The 26320-nt window shown below is 38.8% G+C and overlaps 1 protein-coding gene across 1 annotated transcript in view; it reads left to right on the forward strand.

The window, feature by feature from the left end:
• Nucleotides 1-21917, forward strand: part of CEP120 (centrosomal protein 120) — a 41204-nt gene extending 19287 nt beyond the window's left edge. Inside the window, exons 12-20 of the mRNA XM_063129483.1 lie at nt 852-948; nt 1027-1179; nt 3083-3172; nt 4166-4258; nt 4867-5028; nt 7639-7761; nt 10480-10578; nt 20487-20632; nt 21250-21917. Coding sequence (XP_062985553.1) covers nt 852-948; nt 1027-1179; nt 3083-3172; nt 4166-4258; nt 4867-5028; nt 7639-7761; nt 10480-10578; nt 20487-20632; nt 21250-21487 — 1201 coding nt within the window. The 3' untranslated portion in view covers nt 21488-21917. The remainder of the gene's footprint in view (nt 1-851; nt 949-1026; nt 1180-3082; nt 3173-4165; nt 4259-4866; nt 5029-7638; nt 7762-10479; nt 10579-20486; nt 20633-21249) is intronic.
• Nucleotides 21918-26320: the final 4403 nt, after the last annotated feature.

The following is a 26320-nucleotide window of genomic DNA, read 5'->3' on the forward strand; positions in this document are numbered from 1 at the left end:
AGAAGAAGGCTCAAAGCAGCATTCAGGAGGAAAAGCATTCTACGCATCTTGGTGGCCAGCACACAAGTGAGTCTATGGGGCACAGAGACATAAATCAGGCAGGCTAGAAGCCTAGCTGATAAGCAGTGACTAGGAATAGCAGTAGCTGTCACCAGTCACTTTCAGAGAGTGGACCACAGGGACCTGAAGAGGAATAGATACCCACACTCTCTTAAAAAGAGGGTGACATACCTTGCCAGTCAACTGATTGACAGGATCAGTTGAACCCTAGAACCTGTAATTTAGACCACCCTTCCCCAATCTGGCATCTTTCAGAGGAGCTGGAGTACAACTCCCATCATCCCCAGGCAACATGGGTGGGTTATAGTCCAATACATCTGGAAAGCGCCAGATTGGAGAAGGCTGATCTATGCTAAACTAATCTAGCTCCCTGAGTTCTTTAGGGTTGAAGGACAGGGAGGAATGGCTTCCATAGAAATATGCCGACTCTGCTTTGTCAGGAAGACCTTTGGGAGCTCGAACTATCCGAAGGGAGCTATGCATGCTTTGGCAACGTTAACAGGGGCTGCAGCTGTCTGCTGAATCTTCTTCTATTCTTCCCCCTCCCCCTCCCCACAAAAAACCCTCCATACAAGTTCTCACACATTTGAACATGTAACAAAGGATTTATTTTCCTGTCTACATGTGTAGAGGACACCTAACCCCTGAGAGCCATAGGACATTATACATGCTATTTTTTGCAAGAACTTTTTTCTTCTTTAATTATTTGGTCCATTTTAAATGAATGACAATAGGTAGCAATATCAATCTCAAATGAAAAAGGAAATGGCATTTTTTGGTTTTGTTTACAGGCCAAGCAACAAAATAGCAGATCTTTCATATACGGTGACTCTAGAAGATTATGGGCTTGTGAAAATGCATGAGGTTTTAGTGTCTGATTCTTCTCGGGTGAGTGGAAACATGTCATTTAATGCTCAGAGAGAAACAGTTTAATTGAAAATGATCTGAAAATGTTTCCATGCTTAGTCTTTAGGTGCTGATGAGCCGCCGCTGGTTCCTCCACCTCAACCACATAATGTTGCTGAAGTTCATCCAGAGCCACGAGAAACTCTAGAATACAAAGCAGCACTTGAATTGGAAATGTGGAAAGAACTACAGGAAGATCTTTTTGAAAATCAGGTTCATTTATACTTTTTAATCAATTTGGGGCTGCTCTAAAGAAAGGGCCACTGTTAGGGTAATGTGGTTAACCTTTCACTTCGCTTATAATTTAGGAGGATAAACAAGTGGGAAAGCGAATATTTTGTAGGACCCAGTGCTTTATTTATATATCCATACCCCACAGCATTGTATGTTTGGCAGGTTCAACCTGTCATATTGCCTCTTATATTGTTGCTACCAAATGCTAAATGCCATTGTGGTCAAATATGTTTTTAGGCATGTCTCTTAGGCTAGCCATCCCAGTCACAAGCACAATCTGGGACCATTAGTCAGTTCACAGTATCTTTAAGACATGCTCAGTCATTAATATGTTAACAACAGGCTTTCTATTCAAGAAAGATCTTATCCATTTTGGGCTCCAGTGTTGGACCTCACTATGTTAGATAGGAACTCTTATGGTCATATTATAATGTACTGATAACAAGCTTAGCAATACTTAGCCTGAGGCTCTTATTGCGAGTAACTAAGCCTTAGGAGAAGCATTTCAACCTTTTTAGAAGGCGGAGAAAATTGCACAAAAGTTGAGAAGCCATAAAGACCCTCTTCAGAAGATACACTAAGCCACGGTGCTTAAGCATTTAGAGCTAAACATTATGGGTTAGCATGTTGTATGAACCATGACTGAACCATTCCTAACCATGTTGGCTTCATAATCACGGTTTAAACATGCTCACTCACTGTTTACTACAAAAGGGTTAGTGGCCTAACCATGGCTTAGCGTGTGGTCGGAACTGGCCCCAAATGATTCACTGATTCATTTGGTAGTTTCCTGACTTTAGGGTAAAGGGTGTGTGGCCCGGGGAAGGGGATGTGTCCATCTGAGGAAACCCAGAGGGCCAGACTGGCCCCTGGGCTTCTGGTTCTACACCTCTGATTATTTCTCTTTCTCCTGGTATAGTCTAAAGTTGGAGTGATTATATTTACCTTCTTTCAGAGTAAGGGGAACACAAAGGAACACCTCAGAGTGGTCCACAGCTACTTGGAAACTCACACTGGGCTCAGGCTACCTTGGCATTAATCAGCCTTGGAACCAACTCAAACCGTGACATGTGGTCTTCTGTCTTATTCAGCCCATGCTGATACAGCCAGTGATAGGAAGACAGTCAGCTAAGCTGTTACTGAGGAACCCAGAAACCAGCACAATCTGGAATACAGCTTTAAAAAACAGAATTTGGAATGGAGAGCCCAAAAGAAAGTCTCTGGACCCTTTCTCACACCAAGAAAATAATAAACATGGAAAGAGTCAAGAAAATGTAGGAAATAAAGGCAAGGAAGGGAAGCTCGATAAGTATTGGATGCACCTAGTCTGAGACCCTGAAAAATCTCCACACAATACCTTTTGCTCTTAGCTTGGTCACAGTATAAAGAGCACTTAGCTTAGAGTCCACAAACATAACTGCCCCATGGCAACACATAGTTGCCCCATAGGTCCAAGAGGGCTGGACACCAAGATCCACAACCCCACAAATGCAGTTAACATCAGGATCCTTTCACTCCTAGCCGCCGTGGGCCTTGTACTCATGCAGCTTGCCTTGAATTAAAAATATATTGGACAAATTCGACAAGGTGCTGTTTGTAGAAATACAAACTCTGGCGTGCATGTGTACAAGCTGTCATGGCTGAACTTCATAGTAACACTCTCATTAACTTTCATTTTAAAATTAAGAGACTTGTAATCAATTTTCTGTTGCCTCTAGAAGTGCAGTCTTCTGCATTGATGATAATGGGAGCTCTCTGTATATAAAATCAGGATTTAATTGGACTCTTTTCACTGTATTTGAGAAAGTAATTTGCGTGTGACTTTGATAGTTTCTTGAGGAAAGAAGACTTCTAAAATAGTGCTCATGTTTGTTCTTTGTAGCTGAAGAAGAAGGAGCTGGCTCATATGCAAGCTCTTGCGGAGGAGTGGAGAAAAAGGGACAGAGAAAGGGAAGCATTAGTGAAGAAAAAAGTAAGATTTTTTTTCTCATTGGAGTGTTCATATGCTAATGAATTGTTATGATCCTTGGCAACACGGAAGTATTTAGATATTTACAAGAAGCACAATATGACAAGTAATGCAAGCCATGCTACATAAGAACACTATATGTAACGAATAAAAAGTTGTTTATGGATTAAACTGCATTGTTTGTCCTGCCAGTTAAAGGGACAAAACAGGCAACTAACACGACTAATCTTACAGCACAATCCTATACAGGTCTGCTGCCTATTCATGAACTCAGTGGAACTTACTTCCAGAAGCATGTATAGTAGGGCTGGGCTGGGCAAATGTTTTGATCCCTCAAGCTGTGTCCACCTATTTAAACCTCCATTCCCTGCCCACTAAGGTCTGGGGATGGGATCACTGGGGAGGAGAGTTTAAAACCTCTTACTCCACCCCACCCCCACAATTGATAACTGCTTCAGGCTCATTAGTAAGGAGCAAATTTAAAATATCCCCACTCCCCCTTTCATTAGCAGCATGGAAACAAAAATCTGTTTCCCATCCTCAGCTGATGCCTGATTAGGTAGCAGCTGGGGGGAAGTGGGCGAGGCCCTTCAGATGGCATAGAGAGCGGCCAAAGGCTGCATGGAGTCTGTGGCCATATGTGATGCGTAGAATTTATCCTATTGAAGTAGATTAGCAGAGCAAACCAGGCGATAGACTATGGGGCTGTTTGCACGACACGACAACCCCTGAGCAGGCCTGCAGCAGCACAGCTCATGATAGGTTAAATAACTCACAACAAGCCATGGTGTATTGTCTGAATCTCTAATACTTAATATTTGAGACTTCACTGTATGTGTAAAAGTTAAGTAGTGACACTTGTTTCCTGGGATTTCAGGCTTGTTTGAAACCTGACCTGTTACAAAGATTATATTGACCTAAAAAAACTAAATATTTTTTTATACCTTAAATATGTTAATATTTATTTCTTGTTTTCTTAAACTGCTTAAATTCTAGGTTGCAGAATATACAGTTTTGGAAGAAAAGCTTCAAAAAACTTTGACTGACTTAGAGAAGCGTGAAAAACAACTTGTCAGTGCTGAAACTGAGGTAAATGCATACCCAAACAATCTGCACTTGGGAAAACTACGTCTTTTAATCAGAATTATTCGAATTCATCTTAGACTTGTGCTTGTCAACCATGGAATATGTTTTTTTTTCCTGATACGCAGTTTTGGCCTTTCTTTTTTTAGTTCTTTGGCAGACTGGGGTGGATGGAGGAAGAAGGGGAAGAAAAGCCTTTATTTTATTTATGGAAATGTTTAAATATAGACAAGGTACATCTTGTATCTGTTGAATAGCTCCACTAAAAGTTTTAAAATCTAGATACTTTAAACTCTCTGATATCAAAACTGGTAGAGAAAGTACTGATCAGAGCAAGAGATTCTTTCTCATAACTCTAAGAGTGCTGTGGAATACTTTATAAACATAGACTAAGTCTATGAAGTGATATAATTTTTTAAAAAAGTTAATACATGCTTGTAAGTGTTACAATTTTCAGAAATAGTTAATACATGCTGGCAAGAAGAAATACATGCTGGCAGTAAAGGATGGCTTTGAGAGCAATAGCAGTGAAGTGGGCATGCTAAATGAGGTAATGCAAGTTTTCGTCTGGGCATCTTGTAATTTGAAATTGCTGTTTTAAAATACATTTGAAGCTCCAGACATTGAAGAAAGAACTTCAAGCAGAGCATGAGCGAAATCGTCAGGAGCTTCAAGATGCAATGCGGCGAGTCAAAGAAGAATGCGTACATCAGGTTGAGCTGGAGAGGTCAAGGTTCAGACAGTTGGAAGAGGACAAGCTCCGCCTTCATCAACAAGTGAGTGACATTTATCTTTTCTGAGGTAGCTAAATATTTATATAATGCTAGAAATGGATATGACTTTTAAAAACAAATGTGCTGGTGGAGCCATGTTAGAATTTGTTTGAACCTCACTAATGAGCTATCTAAAGGCACCAGTCTCTTTAATCCTAAAGTCCAAAATATATATGTACAGTATATTTTGATAATGTTTATAAAATATTCAGTGACAGAGTGCAGCAAGTACCTTATATTTGCAGGAGTCTCTTCTGAATCGACAGCCCTTCCAATCACTGAAAGGCAGTTTTGGATCCAATCCACTGGGGAGGGTGTTCACACTTAATGCCCAATTCTTTGGGCATGTTCCACAGCCTCCAATTTAGCTATACAAAATATTTTTATTTTTCCCCAATGATATGCTACTTTTTAACTACTGTTCTTCAGAGTACCTAATAATAATTAGAGCCATAAACTGTGCATAGTTATGTTCATTTATTAAATTGGTAGGTGGTAGTATGCAAGATTCAGCAGGAGACAACATAAAGCCAGCAGAAGGTAACTCAAAAAGGCCTGACAGAACAAAAAGTCTTAAAGTGCCCCTATAAATAAATAAATAAAGTTGGTAGCAGGAGGGAGGAAGCAGCAGCCAGGCACCTCTCCACCGTGCCTGGGTCCAGCTCCAGCTGAGAGCCCCCTCCCTCCTGCTACCAACTGTCTCTGCAGAGGCCACCAGTGAGGGAGGAAGCAGCAGCCAGGCACCTCTCCACCGTGCCTGGGTCCAGCTCCAGCTCAGAGCCCCCTCCCTTCTGCTGTCACCTGTAACTGCTGAACTTTCCAACTAAGATTGTAGTGCCTGAATTTGCTTTCCTTTCCCCCCTCCTCCTCCTCCCTCCCAATCCCCTTTCCTTTTGTGTCATGTCTTTTAGATTGTAAGCCTGTGGGCAGGGACTGTCAAGAAATACTTTTGTAAGCCGCCGTGAGAGCCTTTTTTGGCTGAATGGCGGCATAAAAATCCTTAAATAAATAAAAATAAAAATAAATAAATATAAAGCAATGGAGATCCTGCAGATTTCCCAGAAAAGAAGTTCCGCACAATGGGGGCTGCCATCACTAAGAAGTCTCTCTCTAATGGAAACGAATGTTGGCCGATTGTGATGTCACCCATTATAGAGTCTGTCTTTGAGGTGGGGTTTATATGAGAGATTACCTCCTCTTGCACACATAACAGAAGAATGTTGAAGTTGTCAGCTGCAACTATAAACATCTCCTGCAAAACATATTATGTAGTTTCATAAGTTGTAGCACTGAACTGTATGTCATAGGTATCTCTAAACAGAACATACTGTCCCTGTGTGGATAGTATTAACCACTTTTCAGAACACTCCCCTCAAGCTATTTATCTATCCCATCTTAACCATGATTCCATTAAGTTGATTATAGAACTGAGAGAGTTAAACAGTTATTTAGAGCCAAGTTAACAAAAGGATCCCCTGCTACAGCATCCCTGGATTCTTTGGAGCTTAGCTTGAGATCAAGTAGCTTTCAATAACAAATCAATGTATATGAAAGATCTCAAGTGTAACAGCCTTGCAAAGAAGCTTGCTGTGGGGGCAGAATGGCGATATGCCTTCCAGTGAGGAGCAAATCAAAACTTGATATTTATTTCATTTTATCCCCACGGAACCACATGAGAAAGATTAGGCTGAGAGATAATGACCTAGTTTGCCCATAATCGTTGTTAAAATATGGATTGTCATGATGTGCGAACCCAGCTGCACTAACAAGCCATGGTTTATTAACCCAAGAACAACACAGAAAGAGAACCCATGGTTTGTTGGTGGGTTGTGAAGTCTGGTTGTTTAAACCATGGATTGTCATTACATGTGAACCCAGAAACATGGATTGTTTCACCAGGCTACAGAGACAGCGGGCAAGAATGGTATAAAAACCACAACATGCCAGTAATATAGCAACACAAAGGCATTTGGATACAGGGACGAAGCGGGCAAAGGAGGAGGGAAAATAACCAACCCAGGGTTTGAGAAAACAGGCCACTTTTTTCTATCATTTTTCCAAACAAGCACTAGTAGGCCAACAAGCCATGGCTTAAAGAAGCCATGGGTTAGTGTTATGTGCAAACCTAGTCAGTGACTGCCCCAATGTCATGACTGAGTATGGATTTGAAGTTGGGCTTCTCCTGTCTTAATCTGATACTTGCTTCAGTATATTATATTGGCTCTGATCTATATACTTGGAATAAGTTTCACTCACTCCTCTTCCTAGTATGAAATTAGGGAAGGACAATTACTCTACCTACATCCAGCACAGAATAGGGTGATTTTTCCCCATCTACCTTGTATAATAGACTGCTATAGTACCTTTCTAGCTTTGTAAGTGAAGAATCTGGGCAAAGGGTTCTCTTTACTAAGTGCTTCATACAAGAGGGAAATGTGGCCAAGTTTTTCTCTATGTTCCTCTTTTATAAAACAACAAAATCCCTGGCTCTTGCACTTAACCTGTCACCTTCTAGAAACAATCATAAATCCACTGTGTCTTCTATCTAGTTGACAAGATATTCTTCCTAGCTGTTTGTTGCAAACCCTTTAAAGTACTTTGTTTTTTAAACAGCTGCATGAGGCAGAGAACAAGCATAAGGCTCTGGAGAAAGAGTTTCAGCAGTACAAGGAGCAGCAAAGCAGCAAACCAGAAATTCGACTGCAATCAGAAATAAGTATTCTAACTTTAGAGAAGGTATGTCTATGGACTTTTGAACAAATATTTCAAGTGTATTATTCATTCCTAAAGCTCGGAATGGATAATAGCATTTTACAAGATTAAAAAAGTATAGAGCATGCTTAAGAAAAAACATGAAAGAAAACTCCATACTTAATCCCAATCACAAAATAACAGCCTAAATGTAAACAAAACGAAACAAAACAAAAACATCTTTTCTGGAAGATGCAGCAGCTTAGAATGTGCCTGGGTTAGGAGTTCTCAACTATGAAAGAGCCATTGAGAACTCCTCTCCACATGCTTTTGCAGTTCATGTGTGGCATTATTTTAAAACTATGTTACTACTGAGTGACAATTGTTGAAGGAGAGTACACTGAACAGTGAGTTTTGATGCAGAATAAATTATGATCATTTATTATGTTCTTAGCCCTTTGTTTTCCAGATTATTACCATGGTTACATAGAAAAAATAATATTAATTAGGAGACAACAATGACTATTAGTGAATTGTTAATTGATGACAGACAATTGCCATTAGGTTTAAGTGAACTCTAGAGACCTATCTTGCTGTATCAGTAGAACTTGGCTTCATTTAAACTTCTGTAACTTCTGATAGCTTGTGTGTGTGTGTGTGTTTTAAAAAGTATATCTAGAAGAAGCCTGCTAGACAGCACTGAATGTATTTATTTTCATAATTCTAAATAGGCCATGCCTTAAACTCAGAATGGGCAGTGAACATCCAGATGACCAAAAAAGGCTGTTTTCTCTTTGGGTTCTCATGGCAAGCAGTTCTTGTCCCTTTGGGGATCTGATATTGGGAAGGGTTTTGAAGAAGCTGCTGTTAAAAAGTGCTAATTTCAGGCACATTCTTAAATTCCTGGACAATGGCATAGTCCGAAACTTCATTTTCCTGCCCTGGAGCTGGTTCCTGTAAACATTGATTTATTCCAATTATGTTAGGATGTTGGTCAATTTAGATACTCATATGTAATATATGAATGCTATTGTGTATGAGGCTGTTAGTGTGTGGTTCTTCTGCCTGGATGGAGGATGTTCAACCTGTTCTGGATGGGATTGCACTCCCCCTGAAGGAGAAAGTGCATAGCTTGGGTGCTCTTCTAGAACCATCTCTGTCCCTTGAGGCTCAGGTGGCCTCGGTGGCACGGAGTGCCTTCTACCAATTTCAGTTGCTGGGCCAGCTATGCCCCTATCTGGATAGGGTTAACCTGGCTTCAGGTGTCTATACTCTGGTAACCTCCAAGTTAGATTACTGCAATGTACTCTATGGGAATTGAAGATGATTCAGAAGCTGCAGCTTTTGCAAAATGCAGAGGCCAGATTGATAATGGGGACCAGGAGCTTTGAACATATAAGACCTGCTTGTCTTATATGTCTGGCCTGCTTGTATTGGCTGCCTGTGTTTCCGAGCCCAATTCAAGGTGCTGGTTTTAACCTATAAAGCCTTACATGGCTCAGGACCACAATACCTGACAGAACTCTGTTCCAGACATGAACCTACCTGTACACTACACTCAACATCTAAGGTCTTCCTCTGAGTGCCTACTCTGAGGGAGGCTTGGAAGATGCAATTATGGAATGATCTCCCCAACGAAGCTCACGTGGCGCCAACATTACTATCTTTCTCTTTTCCTAGGCATTTAGCAATATGTGATGAGCTTAACCAATCCCAGATCTGCTTTTAGGTTTGGCTGACAACTTATAGTTGTTCATAGTAGTTTTTAGATGTACATGTTCTTGTGTATATTGTATGTTTTTATGGTTTTAAATTTTGTATATTGTTTTTAATTCTTTCAGTCTTATGTAAACTGCCCAGAGAGCTTTGACTATGGAGCATTACATAATAATAATAATAATTTTATTAAAGTATGGAATGATATGACAGCAGTTGCAGCTATGAGTGCTCCTTATCCCTTAACCATTCATCATAAGGTTATGTATGTGTATACCCGTGAGCTTGTTCACTCCAGAAGAAGGTTCTGTCTTCCGTAATCACCTCTACTGAGCGCTTCTGCCTTCAAATGCCCAGCCTACTTCTAATTCCTAACATGGAGGTGTAGATTGTCAGTCTGAATGTAACTTTTAGATCCTATTACTAGACCCTTCAGAGTCCGGACCTTTTGCAATACCACAATGGTATATTTATTTATTTATTTATTGTAGTTGAAATAGAGACAGTACTGATAGTAAAATATTCAAGTCCTCCTCCTAGCAATGCTTAAGACAGCCAGTTAAGGGGCTTACTATTTTCTGCTGTTTTTGAGGGAGGGTAAATTGGTTAATACCAAGCCATGACCTTTCAAATGGAAAACTTAAAAGGTGCAATCTAACCAAATTAAGAGGCATGGTCTAGCTGCAGTTTCAAGGATAAGACCTGCATCCTTACATCATCAGTTAAACTGAAATATAAACAGCTAGTAGTTATTATATAAAAATGAATGTTATCTTTGACTCCTTTGAAGATGTTTAAGAACTGTTTACATGAACTGTCTTAGAGTGCAGACTTATCCAGTTTCAGTTTGTTGGACAATAAAAATAAGGCTATTGCTTAAACAAGGATTTGCTTGTGTGCCACAATATTTACGTCAAATTACATAACAGCTTTGGATAGTACATGTTATACTAAACAATTTTTGTAATCCAAGTTCTGTATATGTAATTGTGTAGAGATTATTACCACTGTTAAAGTGTATGATGATAGAATTCTACTCTTTATTAGGGGGACCTTGAAAGGAAGCTAGAATCTGCCACTAAGGCAAAACTACACTACAAGCAACAATGGGCACGAGCTTTGAAGGAACTAGCAAGGCTAAAACAGGTGTGTAACAGAAATAAGATAAACAACACGGGAAGATGTCTGTGATAAGTAAGGAATGTTATATTGGATGAATCCATTAAGCAATGTGATTTAGCATCCTTGCTGAAATCTATTCAGAGGAAGCATACAACATGCAGAGCATTTATGGGATGCTAAAATTCCTTCTTGTTTACATAAGCGTTCACATTTAGGAACATTTTAAGAGTGAGTTAAGTTAACTTGCCTTCCTCTTTAGTTGTTATGCTGAGGTTGCATACTCTTACCTACAAATTTTAACCAGTGTGGATGGGTTGTACAGGGCAAGATGCCAGAAGTAGTCCCTAAAGTTAGGGACTTTGCCATTTTATTCATGGATTGTACATCGTCACGAAATTATCCAAGAACAGATTTTGCTGTTCAACAGTAATATGAAATATAACTCTAAATTTCAGAAGAATATCAATTAGATTTGGCATTATAAACGTGGCAAGGAGAAGTTACTTTCCTAGATATTGAAGTAAAGGCAAAGTTGCTCCTGTGCAATGTGTCTTTTTATAGAACATACTGGAGATTCTAATGAAGTAGTGTTGAGCCAAGGTATTAATAAAGATACTTTATGATTGGAGAGAAGAAGAAGAACTGGCTTGCCTTCTGATATCTCTTCTGTGTCAAAAGTCCAAATAGGATGCTGTGATTTTACACACTGGGAATGCATTAGTTTATGCAAGTGCAACTCTGGCCCTGTTCAGAAGACACCTTAAACCACAGCTTTAACCAAAGTGGTTAAGCCAGAAAGCTGGACTGTGTTCAGAAGATATGTTAAACCACGGCTTTAACCATGGTGAATAAAGCAAAAGGCCTTATTCACCGTGGTTAAAGCTGTGGTTAAAAGTGTCTTCTGAACACAGCCTGGCTTTCTGGCTTAATCACCATGGTTAAAGCCATGGTTTAAGGTGTCTTCTGAATGGGCGCACCTAGTTTCATATATGGAGCTAGTTTTTTGGATCATGGTCAGTGGTTTGCTTCATTTCAACTGTCACTAGTTATAATGTTCCATAATCAGCTACAGTAAAACATATATCTGGACTACTGATTTGGATGACAAAGCATTACAAATAAATTACTATCTTTTTCAGTAGTCAACAAGTAACTGGGCATGAAAGCTTAGATGATTGTCTTCAGTTTTTCTCCTATTTAAGTAAGATTATTTTTTAAAATTGCAGGTTTCTAGAATTTTTTAAAACACTTGTGTGTCTTGTTATAGTTAAACTTTCTTTAAAACATTTCTCGATGATGTTGGTCTAAAGAATCCTCTATTGTGTTTTGAATATAGATTTACAAATTTAGGGGATTTCAAAAAAGTTAAGTGTGCTTAAGTTCTGATGATTTGCGTTATTTTTTGTTTAAGTTGGATTAATACCATGTTAATTTCACATTGATCCTGGTGAATAGTTATGGGGTAGTAATTCGTGCCAGAAACATGTCACACCAGAGTTCTCTGGAGAACTATACAAAACATTTATGTTGTGCGAATTAGATGCAAAAAGCCGTATCTTTTTGTTAATAAATGTTAACGGCAAAACCCAGCTGGCAAGCCTTTGGAAAGGCGATCAGATGCTTTGTGGCTATTGCTAAAGAAGTGTTTAAACAGTTTTCCATTAATCAAAATGTATAGTCAAGCTGTGAATTATAGAATCGTGTCAACCATGCAAGTATTTAGCATAATGACCTTTTATTCCAATCTGTTTAATTGGCAGCCTCCTCCTCCAACTCTTATGTTTAGGGCAGGTAACAATCCTTTTCAATGCAACAGTATAAATTTTATTTCTGGAAAATATGCATCTACGGTTTAAAAACAACAATATGTGTAGAAATGGTCATCAATTTTGGGAGGGGATGGCAACTCATAGGTTGCTACGCAATTGCAACCGTGGGTGTTGACCCAATAACCATAGGAATGAAGATGGCATTGATCTCATGATATCTGGGAGCATGACTACTTTTTAGTAGCTTCATGACGCTGGGGTGAACATAGGAAACAGCCTTATACTGAGTCAGACCATTGGACCATCTAGCTCAGTATTGTCGACACTGACTGGCAGCTGCTCTCCAGGGTTTCAGACAGGTGGTTTTCCTGCCCTACCTGCAGATGCCAGGGATCGAACCTGGGGCCAAAGCAGATGCTCTACCACTAAGCCATGGCCAGTGTCTCTGAACCATTGCCAGTTTCTCAATAAAGTGTGTGCATGAGATGAAGAGCATAGTCAAAGAGGAATTGTTACAAACAAGGAAGAGTGTTGAGGATGTAAGTTGAGTGTTACATGTCTCTTCTCTCTGATCTAAAATCTGGCACTTTCTTAGCATGACTTACCTTGACTGTCATCCCAGGTCACTGTGTCCTTGTTATTCTATGCAGTGTAGAAGTAACAGAGTTCCTTATCAAAGACCTGCAGTCTTCATTAGATTAAAAAAAGGGGGGATCTGGGGAGTGACTGAATAGGGAAAGGATGCACAAATTTTACGCCCCAAGGGACCCATCCAGGACATGTGCTTGCATGCACACACATAAGCCACCACTAGCAGGAGTGGGGAACCTTCTGCTACTCATGGTAAGCAGAACTGACTCTCTCAGCAGCGTTTTCAAATAGCATCCCAAATACCAAGCCTCTGCATGTCTACTTAGAAGCTTATTTCTGGGACCTGGTTACTTCTGAGGCTCAAAATCATTCAGCAGCTTCCTCTTCCCAACAGGGAAAAGCTCTTACCTGCGATCAGCAGGTGATTGGAGATAAGAACTATTCCTTGCTAAGCTCTGAGGAAGGCAGCTTCTTCCAGTGCTCAGCAACGCAAAGCTCTTATCTCTAATCTGATGTTTGAAGACAAGAGGTTTTCACTACTGGGAGAGTTCCTTGCTTTACTGGGAATGAAATTTGGATTATGGTTACTTACATATTGCAAAATTATTATGCTTTCATGTTGGAATTAAAATATTTTAGATTTGTAGGATTGCACCATTTGTAAGCCTATGCTGCAGGGTTTTGCTATTTTATTGTTTTACTCTGTACAGCACCATGTATACTGATGGTGCTATATTAATATTAATAATAATAATAATAATAATAATAACAACAACAACAACAACAACAACAACAACAAGTATTTTACATGTCAATTCCTGCAGAGAAGTGCCTTCCATTCAGCAATTTTATAACACATGAATCCTCATATGAACACAATGGTCTATGAGCTGGACAGCCAGGGGGTGTCATGCACAAGTAGGAGTGAGCAAATACACTGCCTTGGGCATGTTTGTTGCTTCTGTTGTCAATTTATAACTTGGATGCTCTTGGTTGTTTAGGGGTTAAGCAACCCAGGGTTAACCCATGACTGGGTATTGGGTTAACTCTGTGTTGTTTAACCCATAAACAACCCAGAGTGGCTGGGATCGGCTGTTCATCCTACAAATGGGGTAATCGTAGATTGTTAATTGGAAGTGGAAGTGATGAGCACACCAGAGGCAGCGTGTGCACTCACTCTTGCTAGATTTTGCAATTTGTGCGTTGAATAGCCCACAAATTGCCATTCCGTGCAAACCAGGTTTATGTAAAATCAGAGGTTTATTAGGGAATTTCAGATGTCAAAATAGAAATGGTTATGGATTCTGATATTGCAAATGATTTTTCATCTTGCGGTTTGGGTACAGAGATTACCTAGGCTTCTTAATATAAATAAGCCTAAATTGGAAAAGTCCTAAATTGGAAAACTGAGGCATGTTTTCATTGTGGCTATAACTAGAAAGAATGTTGCAATTCAGCTTTTGGTGATTACAAAGAGATCTGTCTGGATTTTGAATGTTTCTGTAAAAACTCAAAGTATGTACGTTTGAGATAAGTGGTTATTAAAGGGTTTTAAGTCTTACCATTTTTGTGCTCTATGTGGATTTGTTCACAGCAAAACCAGTACGTTTGTTTTAAACAAACACAGACTTTATTGGCTGACACTGGCTCTATCTTGTCCAGCCTCCCCGCTTATCCTCTCAAAGTAATTAATGTGATTAATTTACAAGTAATTTAGCCAAGGAGAGGATGTAAATCTTTGCTTTAAAAACAGTTAGAAGTCCAAGTCTTGGTTAAAAACTGTGTCTTGAAACCATCCAGACCCTCCTACTGACTTGTCAGCTCTGGGTTATTTTCAGAAAACTTGAGTTGAGTTCCTTCGATGCAGTTGTATGTTTTTTCCCACAGATTTGTTTGGTATGTGCAAGTGGGAGAGTGAATAGTGGCCGCTATTTAGCCATTGTTTAGTCTAGTGTATGTATGTTTACATCTTCCCTCTGGATTTATAAGCTGCTATGACAAAATAAAGATCGTTCTCACTTGATTGAAGAGCCTCTTAGCCCTAGCACCTGGCAGCTTGCATGGATGGTTTTATGGACTGATTTTTTATTTTTTAAAGAATATTAGTGTTTTATTACTTGTTTAATTTTTGTTGTTATTGTCTTGCAACTTGGAGGCCCAAATAAGAGCTGAAGCACTGTTGGTTCACTGTAACATAAAATACCTCTTTCTCTAGTTCTTTAGAAAAGTATAATTTTTGTGTAGTGGAATTACAAAAAGACAAGGAAGATCTAAACCACAGATATTCTATTATGCTGTTTTATGCTGCATAACTGAAGTTCTATCTTGTCTAGTTAGTGTACCATGTCGGTAGAGCGCACAGAAATGGGCACATTTCAGTTTAATAGATATAAGGCAGAATACATAAGGAAAAAGAAAATGAAGGTGTCCAATTGTCCAATACCTTCACATTGGGGATTTTAAAAATCCCTTTTCATTCTCTGTTAAGATAGCAGTTGTTGCTATTGGGAGAGAATTCCTTACTGTCTGCTTGCTCCTTCTGCTGTGATCCATGTGGCTGGAATGAGAGGGCTCTGGTCAGCAGCATCTTTTACTGTACTTCCACATCCAAAGTATCTCTCTTGCATCTTCTTCCAGAAAAATGATAGCATACAATTCAACAATTGAAGTTCTCTCCAAGACTGTTATGAAAACGAGAGCTGTTTCTCTTTCATGCATCTGAGTATAGGAGAAATAAGATTTCAGCTCTGCATGAGTTAAATATTTGTGGAGCACCAGTTTGATAAGAAGAATAAGATTCTCAGTGGACATCTAGGGAGTGGAAGGAAGGCCAGGCTACAAAAGAAGAGTACAGACAGGTAGCACAGAAGTGCAGGAATGGCATCAGGAAGGCTAAATCTGAGAATGGCTGAGATTAGAGAGGGATGCTGAAAGGTACATGCATAGTAAAGACAGAGGAAAGAAATGGTGGTTCATCTACTCAATAAGGATGGCAAAATGCTAACATGACAAAGAAAAGGCCGAAATGATCAATTCCTATTTTGGCTCTGTCTTCTCCAAAAAAGAAAAGAAAAAGGGTCTATGACCCACACCCTGGCAAAAGTGAAGTACAAGCTGAAGAGGTAGGATTGCAGGTTGAGACTGATGGTCAAGGAACACCTAATTTCTTTGAACGAGTTCAAGTTTCCAGGGCTTGATGAGCTGCATCCTAGAGTAATAAAGGAGCTGGCAGAAGAACTATCAGAACACTGTCTAGTATCGTTACAAAATCATGGAGGACAGGTGAAGTGCTGGATGACCAGATGAGTGCTAATGTTGTCCCTATCTACAAAAAGGACAAAAGGAGGATCTGAGAAACTACAGATCAGTTAGTCTGACATCATTTTGGAGCAGTTTATAAAGAAGTCACTCTAAGCACCTTGAAAACAATGCAGTGATTACTAGAAGCCAGCATGGATTTGTCAAGAAGAAATTCTGCCAGACTAAACTGATCTCATTTTTTGATTGGGTAACCTTCCCTGTGGACTGTGTGTGAGAATGTTGTAGACATGATATATCCTGACTTCAGCAAAGCTTTTGACGAAGTGCCCCATGACATTCTGATTAGCAAACTAGCTGAAAGTAGGCTAGATGAAACAACTATTAGGTGGATCCACAGTCCTGGGCCCAGTACTTCTCAACATTTTTATTAATGAGGAGGTGCAGGGAATGCTTATCAGATTTGCAGATGACACAAAAGTGGGTAGGATAGCTTATTCCCTGGAAGTTCAAAGTGATCTTGATAGGCTGGAGCACTGGGCTGAAAACAAGAGGATGAAATGTAATAGGGATAAATGTCAAGTTCTACACCTAGGACAAAGAAACCAAATGCACAGTTACAAGATGGGGGATACTTGGCTCAGTAACACAACAAGTGAGAAGGATCTTGGAGTTGTTGTAGATCACAAGCTGAATATGAGCCAATAGTGTGATGTTGCTGCAAAAAAAAAGCAAATGCTATTTTGGGATGCATTAATAGAAGCATTAATACGTGAGGTACTGTTTCCCTCTATTCAGCACTGGTTAGGCCTCATCTTGAGTATTGTGTTCAGTTCTGGGCACCACACTTCAAGAAGGATGCACAAGTTGGGGATTCAGAGGAGGGCAATAAGGGTCTGGAAACGTCCTATGAGGAGAGACTGAAAGAACTACTCATGTTTAGCCTTGAGGAGAGAAGACTGAGGGAGACACATGATAGCACTCTTCAAGTACATGAAAGATTGTCACACAGAGGAAGGCCAGGATCTTTTTGCGTTCATCCCAGAGTGCAGGACGTGGAATAATCGGCTCTAGTTACAGGAAACCAGATTCCAGCTGGACATCAGGAAAAACTTCCTGACTGTTAGAGCAATACAACAATGGAAACAATTACCTAGGAAGGTTGTGGGCTGTCCCACACTAGAGGTATTCAAGATGCAGCTTGACAGCCATCTATCAAGTATGATTTAAGGTGGATTCTTACATTGAGCAGGGGAGTGGACTCGATGGCCTTGTAGGCCCCTTCCAACTCTACTATTCTATGATTCCTTAAATGTCTAAAGAAGCTAGATAAGCATGTTGTTTGGATTAGATAGCCTTGACTTTTTCAGTTTGATAGTTTTATGAACAGCACTGAACCCTTGAAATGGTATTCAGATATAACAGGCTTTAGAAAGCTAGAACAGTAGGTAAACGTTTCCTAGCAATATATGTTGTTGTTGTTGTTATTACTATTATTATTATTTATTTATTTATTTATTTATTTATATAGCACCATCAATGTGCTTGGTGCTGTACAGATAACACAGTAAATAGCAAGACCCTGCCGCATAGGCTTACAATCTAATAAGTTGTAGTAAACAATAAAGAGGGAAGGAGAATGCAAACAGGCACAGGGAAGTGTAAACAGGCACTGGGTAGGGTGAAGCTAACAGTATAGAGTCAGAACAAACTCAATATTTGAAGGCTATAGGGAAAAGAAAAGTTTTTAGCTGAGTTTTAAAAGCAGTGATTGAGTTTGTAGTTCTCAAGTGTTCTGGAAGAGCGTTCCAGGCGTAAGGGGCAGCAGAAGAAAAAGGACGAAGCCGAGTAAGGGAAGTGGAGGTCCTTGGGCAGGCGAGAAGCATGGCATCAGAGGAGCGGAGATCACGAGCGGGGCGATAGTGTGAGATGAGAGAGGAGAGATAGGCAGGAGCTAGACCGTGAAGAGCTTTGAAGGTCAGCAGGAGAAGTTTATATTGGATTCTGGAGTGAATTGGAAGCCAATGAAGAGATTTCATTGGTATAAAATGTATAAAAATGTAATAAATAAATAAATAAATAAATAAATTTCAGAAGTGGAGTGACATGGTCAGAGCGGCGGGCCAAGAAGATGATGACTGCATACTAATGGGATCATTAGAATTGCTCTCAATGGGTCATTGGTCACGTGTGTGTGTGTGTAGAAATAATCTATCACAAAACATTGTTTGTGCTGCTGTAACTAAAACAGCCCCCAAGATGAGATTGTCGAAGGATTACGTTATAGTTACTGAAATTGGCTAGAGTCTTATGCAACCTAAGCAGATCAAAACGCTTGTGTAATCTGAAGTACAATTCAAGAATATTAAAAGTTGAAGAGAATGCTGGGGTGTCCCTTTTAATGACTTACTGCTTCACTGGCATCCTAAAAGTATTGCTGCCCCACACTTGCTGACCATGAATGAATCCTCCTGGCTGGAAAGATCCAAGTTATTTGGAGGTGAGCAGTATACAACTTGTATGAAGCAGACAGGAGTAATTTTCAAGGCTTGACCTTGGATGTATGGTTTTCAGTAATGTTATGTAACCATTCTATAGTATCTGAAAGAAGCTCTAATGAAATGATCCCCATTTTGGCATCAAACACGCAGAAAGAATATTTTCGACCAAAAATCTGATTTACAACAGTTCATTCTTTTATAAACCTCTGAGCTAATCATCATAAATCTTGTGCAGCAGACATAGTCTGGGAGGTTTAGAATGGTTCTCATTCTACAGTCCTATCAAACATATAAGTGAGCTTGTTTAACTAAAATTAAAAATTGGCTAATTGCTTGTGGTATTCTAACAAGAATGTTACATGTGCATCATGTCATGTACCACTAGATGGCTTGGACATCTTTCATGGGGCTTCTATGAACATTATTTTAGGCCTTATAAAGATCTACAGGTATAAGCAATACTATGTATTTTCCTCATAGGTATTTGAAACAGGCACAGAATCTCAAATACAGAAAACAAGTTTCTAGTTTCCTTAAATGTGGAGAAGTAGCATTTTATTTGGATTTTTTAAAACATGGAAGCTGAAGAACAGTGTTGTATGTTTTTCAACTCAAAGACACATGTTCTATAATGGATTCAATTACAATTAACAGTGCAATCTTATGCAAGTCTACTTAGAAGTAAGTTTTATTGAGCATAGGGCTCTTCAACGGTGGAGTTTCCTTTTTCTTGAGACTCACCAAAGTCCGGTCATCTTCCTGAAGTGTTATGAACCGTGTTTTATTCAATTCAGAAATTTAATTATAGGGTTTTTGTAATTAATCAAGATGCTGGGATGGGCAAGCTATGAAATAAATGCCACTTATAATTTTTGGGGTTTACACACAGCTCTTCACCACAAGTTCAATTGCAGTAGACATGGTCCTTAAGTGTGGAGTGGCAGTTACTGGGAACATAGAAGTACAGTGTAGTATACTAAATAAAAAAAGGGTACGGAGTACTGACTAAATGCAGGGTTGTGCCTGCCTTTTGATTTTGCAGTTATTGAAATGGGCTGCCTCCACCTTAATTCCTAGGAGGTTTGAAGGTGCCTAGAAATCATTCTCCAGTTTCAATACCAAAGAGACAATTTAAAAATGTTACACAAACCTTTTGTGCATTGTCATGGTGATGCAGCCTGCTTTCAGTATTTTCTGGCCAATTTGTTTTTAAAAACTTGACATTATCATAAGCATATCAGATGTTTCACATTACTTCAATCATTTTTTTAAAGTTTCAGTATATTTGTAAGCCTACCAAGAGATCTGCATTGTGCACAACCAAAGTTTAAATCCTATTTTTCCCTATAGTCAATTTTAGTCTCTAAAACTTTGTTGGCACTTCAATGAAATACTTTGGTGCTTTAATCAGTCATAATGTGCTGCATTCCTTACATGTAGAACAAGACACTCCCAGACTTGCTTACTGCAAAAAAAAATGTCTATGCTGTTCCAAAATTGGAAATGTCATAGATCTAGTTGCAGTCTATTTATTTAATTCTACCTAATTCACAGAAATGTTACCCCACTATGGTATTTATCCATTGCATATATAATGAGGGATCTCTCTTATACATACATACACATACACATGCACACACAGAGTACCTATACATTTGTAAAGTTGATATGACCATGACGGTTGAAACAACAAATAAACATTATTGGAGAGGGAGAGAGAGAGAGAGAAATATCTGAATCACTGGGTAAGCTGTGAAGTAAACCTTGCGTGCCTTTCTTTGAGATTAAATGTAATGACTTGCTTTTTCCTTAGCGTGAGCAAGAGAGTGCCATGGCCCGCCTTAAAAAGCAGCAACAGGAGCTTGAGCACATGCGACTTCGGTACTTGGCAGCAGAAGAGAAAGAATTGGGGAAGGCACAACGGCAGGAGCTAGAGGATATCAGAAATGAACTGAACAGGTATTGTACCATTTGTTGGATTTTTACTTCTGCTGCTGAATAGGTGAAGGTTCAGCTAAGTCAGATTTAATTGGCTGTCAGTCCAGTAAAGGAACACAGCTTTTTGTCCCCTAGGTAATATTTGCCCATTTATAAAATGTAACAATCTTGTATTATAGGAAATCTTTGCCAAAGGCCACCAGACCCAGTTTTTTATCTTGACTGTAGCTATATTGCAGCAAGACTTTTTTTTATCTCTTGTTCTAAGCAAACCTGTTTGCTGCATAAAAAGACACATTAATAGTGCCTGTTCTCACATCTCTGGTGAGCACAACACTTTATATTTTAAATGGCTCAGTACTTCCAGTACATTTTGACCTTATGTCTTCTATGTGTTTTCATACAGTTTAATTCTTGTTTAAAATCACTCAAGTCCATAGACACTTGATCAAAAGCATTCTTGTCTTCCAGCTTATGCAATAAAGTAAGCACTAAGGCTCTTAACATTGGATAATTGTGTCTGTTTCTTTTCAGATCTGCTTTTCAGATCTATTAATTTCAGTAGGCAAATTTGCAATCAAAAACTAATTAGCCGGACGTAGAGTGCATGAGCTGAATGTGTTGTTTCTTCTTCTTAGATTAAAACAAGATGAAGACAAAAAGCAGTCACAAGATTCCCAGGATGTTTTGGGGGTGCAGCTGCAAAACTCTCACACTCGACAAGTGGATGAGAGTTTAGACGACTATCTTGCACGTCTCATAGAAGAGAGGGATACCTTGTTGCGAACAGGTGTATATAATCACGAAGACCACATTGTCAGTGAGCTTGATCGTCAAATCAGCGACGTGCTTGCCAAAAGGAGCAGATGCAAGTAGCAAAACTTGCAGAACGGATTTTTTAATATTTAGCAAAACGACCCAGGTTTTAGTGAATGATTCATTGAATAGGATGCTGAAGGACTTGCTCACGTGCTCTGCTTTTGTCTCCCAAGACTTACTGCAGTGTAAAAATAGCCCTATTCTACCATTGAGGTCTTAGGAGAGAAGAAGCATTGACTGGATTTTTTACACGATTTAAAAATGGCTGGACATATTTAAATATTTATTTTGGTAGGTCATTGAGTGTTCTACGTCTCCTCCCCATTGCCTCAGCTTGTTTTATTTATAGAAGCTTTTAAAACTTCAGTTCTATGTTTCTGTTCAGTATTTTTAATAACTTGTTTTGTAACTATTTACCTGTCTACTTGTGTGTGTTTTTAATGATTTATATAGAAACAATTCAATAAAATTGCACTAGGAAAAAGGACTTGCAATAACTTAACCTATTTTTTTTTAAAAAAAGATTGAGCCTTCAGGTAGATACATTGCACCTTGTCACCTCTGAAAATGTTCATCATATTATGAATTGTTCATTATATTATGGAATGGCATAACTGCCATTCAAGTGGCCAAATATTTAACCATATTTTGTATGATGAAGCTCTTTCTTAGTACATATTTTCTGTTGAAATGTATAGTCCTTGTTAATTAGGAGTTGTTGGATCCAGACTAGTCATGCTTGAAGTAGACCTATTGAAATCAATCCGACCCAAGGGAATGAGATCCGGTGCATGCCTCATCTGTTCATTTTAATGGGTCATGTGTTGTTCTGAAGTAAATGCTGGAAGAGCACTACAGGAACTTTTGATAGAATATGCCAAAGCATGAACAGTCATGCACAGAATCCTCTAATCTATCAAGGCACTATAAATTTACGGTAAAGGCAGTTAGTAGACACTTTTATCAACCATAGCAGTCAATTGATATGTAATGTTTTCCATACACCAACATTACTTCCTTATAGGAAAACATGTACTCTGTGTGTGATTGATTGATTGGAAGGCTACTACATGTATTTACTATCCAACCCATGTATCCCCAGTCTGAAGAAAAAACAATGCGATTTGCCTATTATGCATATATCTTCTTATATGGAGACTCTACCTACGATTCAGTGCACATGACAAGACAGCCAATCGTGGGTTAATTTACCCTTAAGGAACTGTGGCGTGTGCCAGCTGCCATTATGAATATACAAGCCCCAGCCAGGCATTGCCATGGCTTGTCATGTTGTCTGAATCCAGACAGTGGGGGGTATTTTGAGGGTTGAACAATCCTTACATAACCCAAAAGCAGACAGTTGGTTATGTGAGGGTTGTTTAACCTTCAAATAAGCCCTGGTGCCCAAGTTTGGATTACACAACAAGTCATGGCAACCTCTGATTGAGGCTTGTAATGGCAGATGGCACACACTAAGGTGCTCCGAGGGTTAATTAACTCATGGTGGGCTATCGCGTCATCGAAACCAGCTCTATGTAGAGAAAGAAATCCCCTATCGGATAAGAAATATAAAGCTTTCAGAAAACAAAAGGTAATAAAATTGAAACAGAGTAATTATCAAATGGTAGTAATATGGTTCTGAATTATTAAAAATAATTATGTGATGACAATAAATCTGGCTAAACTCAGTTTATCTACTGAGGATACATAATCGCCTCAATTCAGTATGTGGCAAGTAATCATGGCGGGAGACTGCAACCTAGATTTTATTTCTGACTTTAGGGTTCCACTGGCTGAATTACCCACATCTACACTTAGTTCCTAACACTGCATTGAGCACTATAGATGTGGTACTCATTGCATGATTAAAATAGATTAGATACAAATGTGCATGTAACACATGTGATAGCTCTCTGTAGTGTGGATGAGGATGCATGCCCCAATTCATTAATGGGAACCACTGTGAATATTACCTATGTGTGAACACGGCTCTTTCTGGATTGGGACTGCTATGGCTGTGTTTGATTCCAATATCTTCTGTTGTTGTATCTGATTAGTGGGCTTCTACATACATGCTATTTGGCTATTTGGGCTAGTATTTGTTTGTTCTAGCAGTTGATTAATAAGAATTTTTCTTCCTCAACATGTCTTGTATGGCAATGACCATAATTAAAATGCAGAGCAAAAGTGCAGTCTTGCTCATATTGGCCATACTGCTATTTTATGTCAGTGATGGTGGCAAAAGTTATTGGAAAGCCTTACAACAGAGCCACTTTATACATAGAGAAAACGTGTTAACACAGCATTTAGTATTTGAGGAAATGAATGCCAGATAGATCCAGTCTAAAAAAATAATCAACTTTATGGACATGTTATCAGAGATGGACATGGACTGTGTGCTTGTTGTAAAGTCCAGAGGGAGAAGGAGAAAAGATAAAGAAGCAGCTACAGGACAACAAAGGGATGAGTTAGACAAGCCACTGTTGATTAAATCTGTTCTCTATTGCCTCCTGGTGTCTGGAAACATGCGGAGTTGTTCCTATTATGCAAAAATGTGAGCCAATTCAGTAACTCTTAAACCTGAATATAGGCAGAAAGAAAATCTGAAGCCTTCACTATCGATATTCATTCCTGCATTTGTTCTATCCAGATGTGGGAAGTGTGAAAATTCTTGCAGAAAAATGTTGAAGCCAGGTATGTCTTATAAAGTGATTTTTCCTAAGTCTCCTATGAGACAAAATTGAATTAAAAATTACAGCAATGTTGCTATTATTTGCAAAAATTCTAGTACCAACCGTTCAGTTTTGGGTCAGAGGCCATATATTTTGTACTATTTGTGGCCCTGCCTCTAATACAGTGTTTTAAAGGTTTTGTATTTCTCGTTCAATAAGTGTAATGTAAATAACCAAATGTGAGTTCATTTATATCATTATTTCAAAGGGCAAAAAGGGGAGAATTTATTTTTCTTATGTAGTTAATTTGTATTGTATCAATTACATCACAAATAATGTTGTGTCATGAAGCAGTTTGTCTACATGTGTATTGTATTTGTTTTATAAGTAGCATTAATAATTTGACATCTTAAAGTTGGAAATAATGAATACTTACTAAACAAACAATTTGTAAATATGAATTATGGCAACTTCAGTGTTTTACTAATATGTGATCAGAGGAAATGCTCTATAAATCTGGAAAGTTCTTTTTTTTAATCTTCCAAGTGAGTTAAATTCTCCAGAGCCAAAATACCTGATCATGTATTAGGCTTGCAGTTGTGTTTCAAACACTAGAGGGGGCCTTAACATTAAATTAAGTCAGTTTCAAAAATCCAACGTATTTTTTTAGGCTTTGGTGAACATGCTTTTAATTATATAGAAGATATTTAAAGATTTGAATTCTTTTTTGTTTGTTTTGTTTTTTAAATTATATACAACTTCACACACCACACACCCTTTTAAAGTTAAAATCTAATACTCCGGAAATACAAGTCATTGCGGTTAGCTGTGTCCATGATGCTAATTCTGAATATCTCTATTAGCATATCTGCCAAACAAATATGGCACCCAGCTGTCAATTGCAATTCCAAATGTGGATTCCTTTTACATGGGCCAGCACAGTCAACTTTGGCATTGCCAATTACTCTATAGAATGAAGGTGGGCTGGGGTCACTCTGCCTCTGTTGTCTCCTTTCCAAAATAATGATGAATTCTGCCAAAATTATTCATATTGATCAACTGTTACTGTTTGTGCACAGGCCTTTTCCAGAAAGGACAACCATGTGTACAGGATGAAGACTTTTGCAACTGTTGGCAAGCTACTGTTCATATGGTAGAACATTCTGGTGTGCCTTAGCAGGAGTCCTAAAGCAGCAGTAGTGTCTTCTAGCACCCATAATTATGAATATTTTCTTTCTTCATGTACAGATTATCTTAAAATACATATTTCACTATAAAATCACTTTTACATACCGTATTGGCAAAATATAAATCCTAGGCAAGAAAACAGCATCAAAAGAAAAAAAAAACATTTTAGTCATTAGTCCTATATATGCTTATTTTTTATCTTAATAGCTCATACAAATATGAAGATGAGAAATAGACAGGGGGGAAATGCAAATTCTAAAAAAAAATGGCTATCGACTGGGTGTATATCTAGAGAGGGGGGCATGCCAAGATACTTGAATTGCAAATGGTTACGTACAATAAATTGTTGAGGTACCTAGGGTTATCTTCTTTCTTGTGTATTTATGGTGGCTTTGGGGAAAGATGCAGGTGGATTGGAACGTTATTCTGCCTTAAGTTTAATTATTGTTTTAATAATGTCCCTCCCCCATTTCCCCCCTAAAACAATTTCTACCGTCATCCTAGGGTTTATTTTTTACTGTTTTGTTTGAAAAGGAGGGAAAACAAATATGGGTTAGGAATGGTAAGCAAGGGAACTGTGTTGTGAAAATCTGGAAGGATCATTTTGAAGTGTGTGCAATTTGTGGAATCTGCTAGGAAGAGGCAGGCAAGCTGGTGTTTTAGTAGTTTTAATGCTCCTATATATTTTTGTTTTTCTCAATTTGCCTTGTTTAGATTGTGAGCCTTCAGGACAGTTTCTATTTGTATCTTGCTCCCCTTCCTCACCCTGAGATTCTACTTAGGGAGAGATTGCGGTCAGACGGTGGTTTCATTCTGACTCATGCTGTCCCTCTTCCATTTTTCTTCTGCCCTTTTCTGCTGACCTCGTCACAGGACAGAGGTGAATGGCCAATGCAAGAGATTCTATGGTTGCTCTTAATGGCTGAAACCCAGCTTAGGCATTCACTTCTCCCTATGGTGAGGAAAGAAAAGGAAAGATTGTAAGGAGCACATGAGCACAAGGTTAGCTCATGATCTCTCCCCAGCTAGG

Source organism: Elgaria multicarinata, chromosome 6, assembly GCF_023053635.1.
Source record: "Elgaria multicarinata webbii isolate HBS135686 ecotype San Diego chromosome 6, rElgMul1.1.pri, whole genome shotgun sequence".
In the NCBI taxonomy this organism is placed as follows: Eukaryota; Metazoa; Chordata; class Lepidosauria; order Squamata; family Anguidae; genus Elgaria; species Elgaria multicarinata.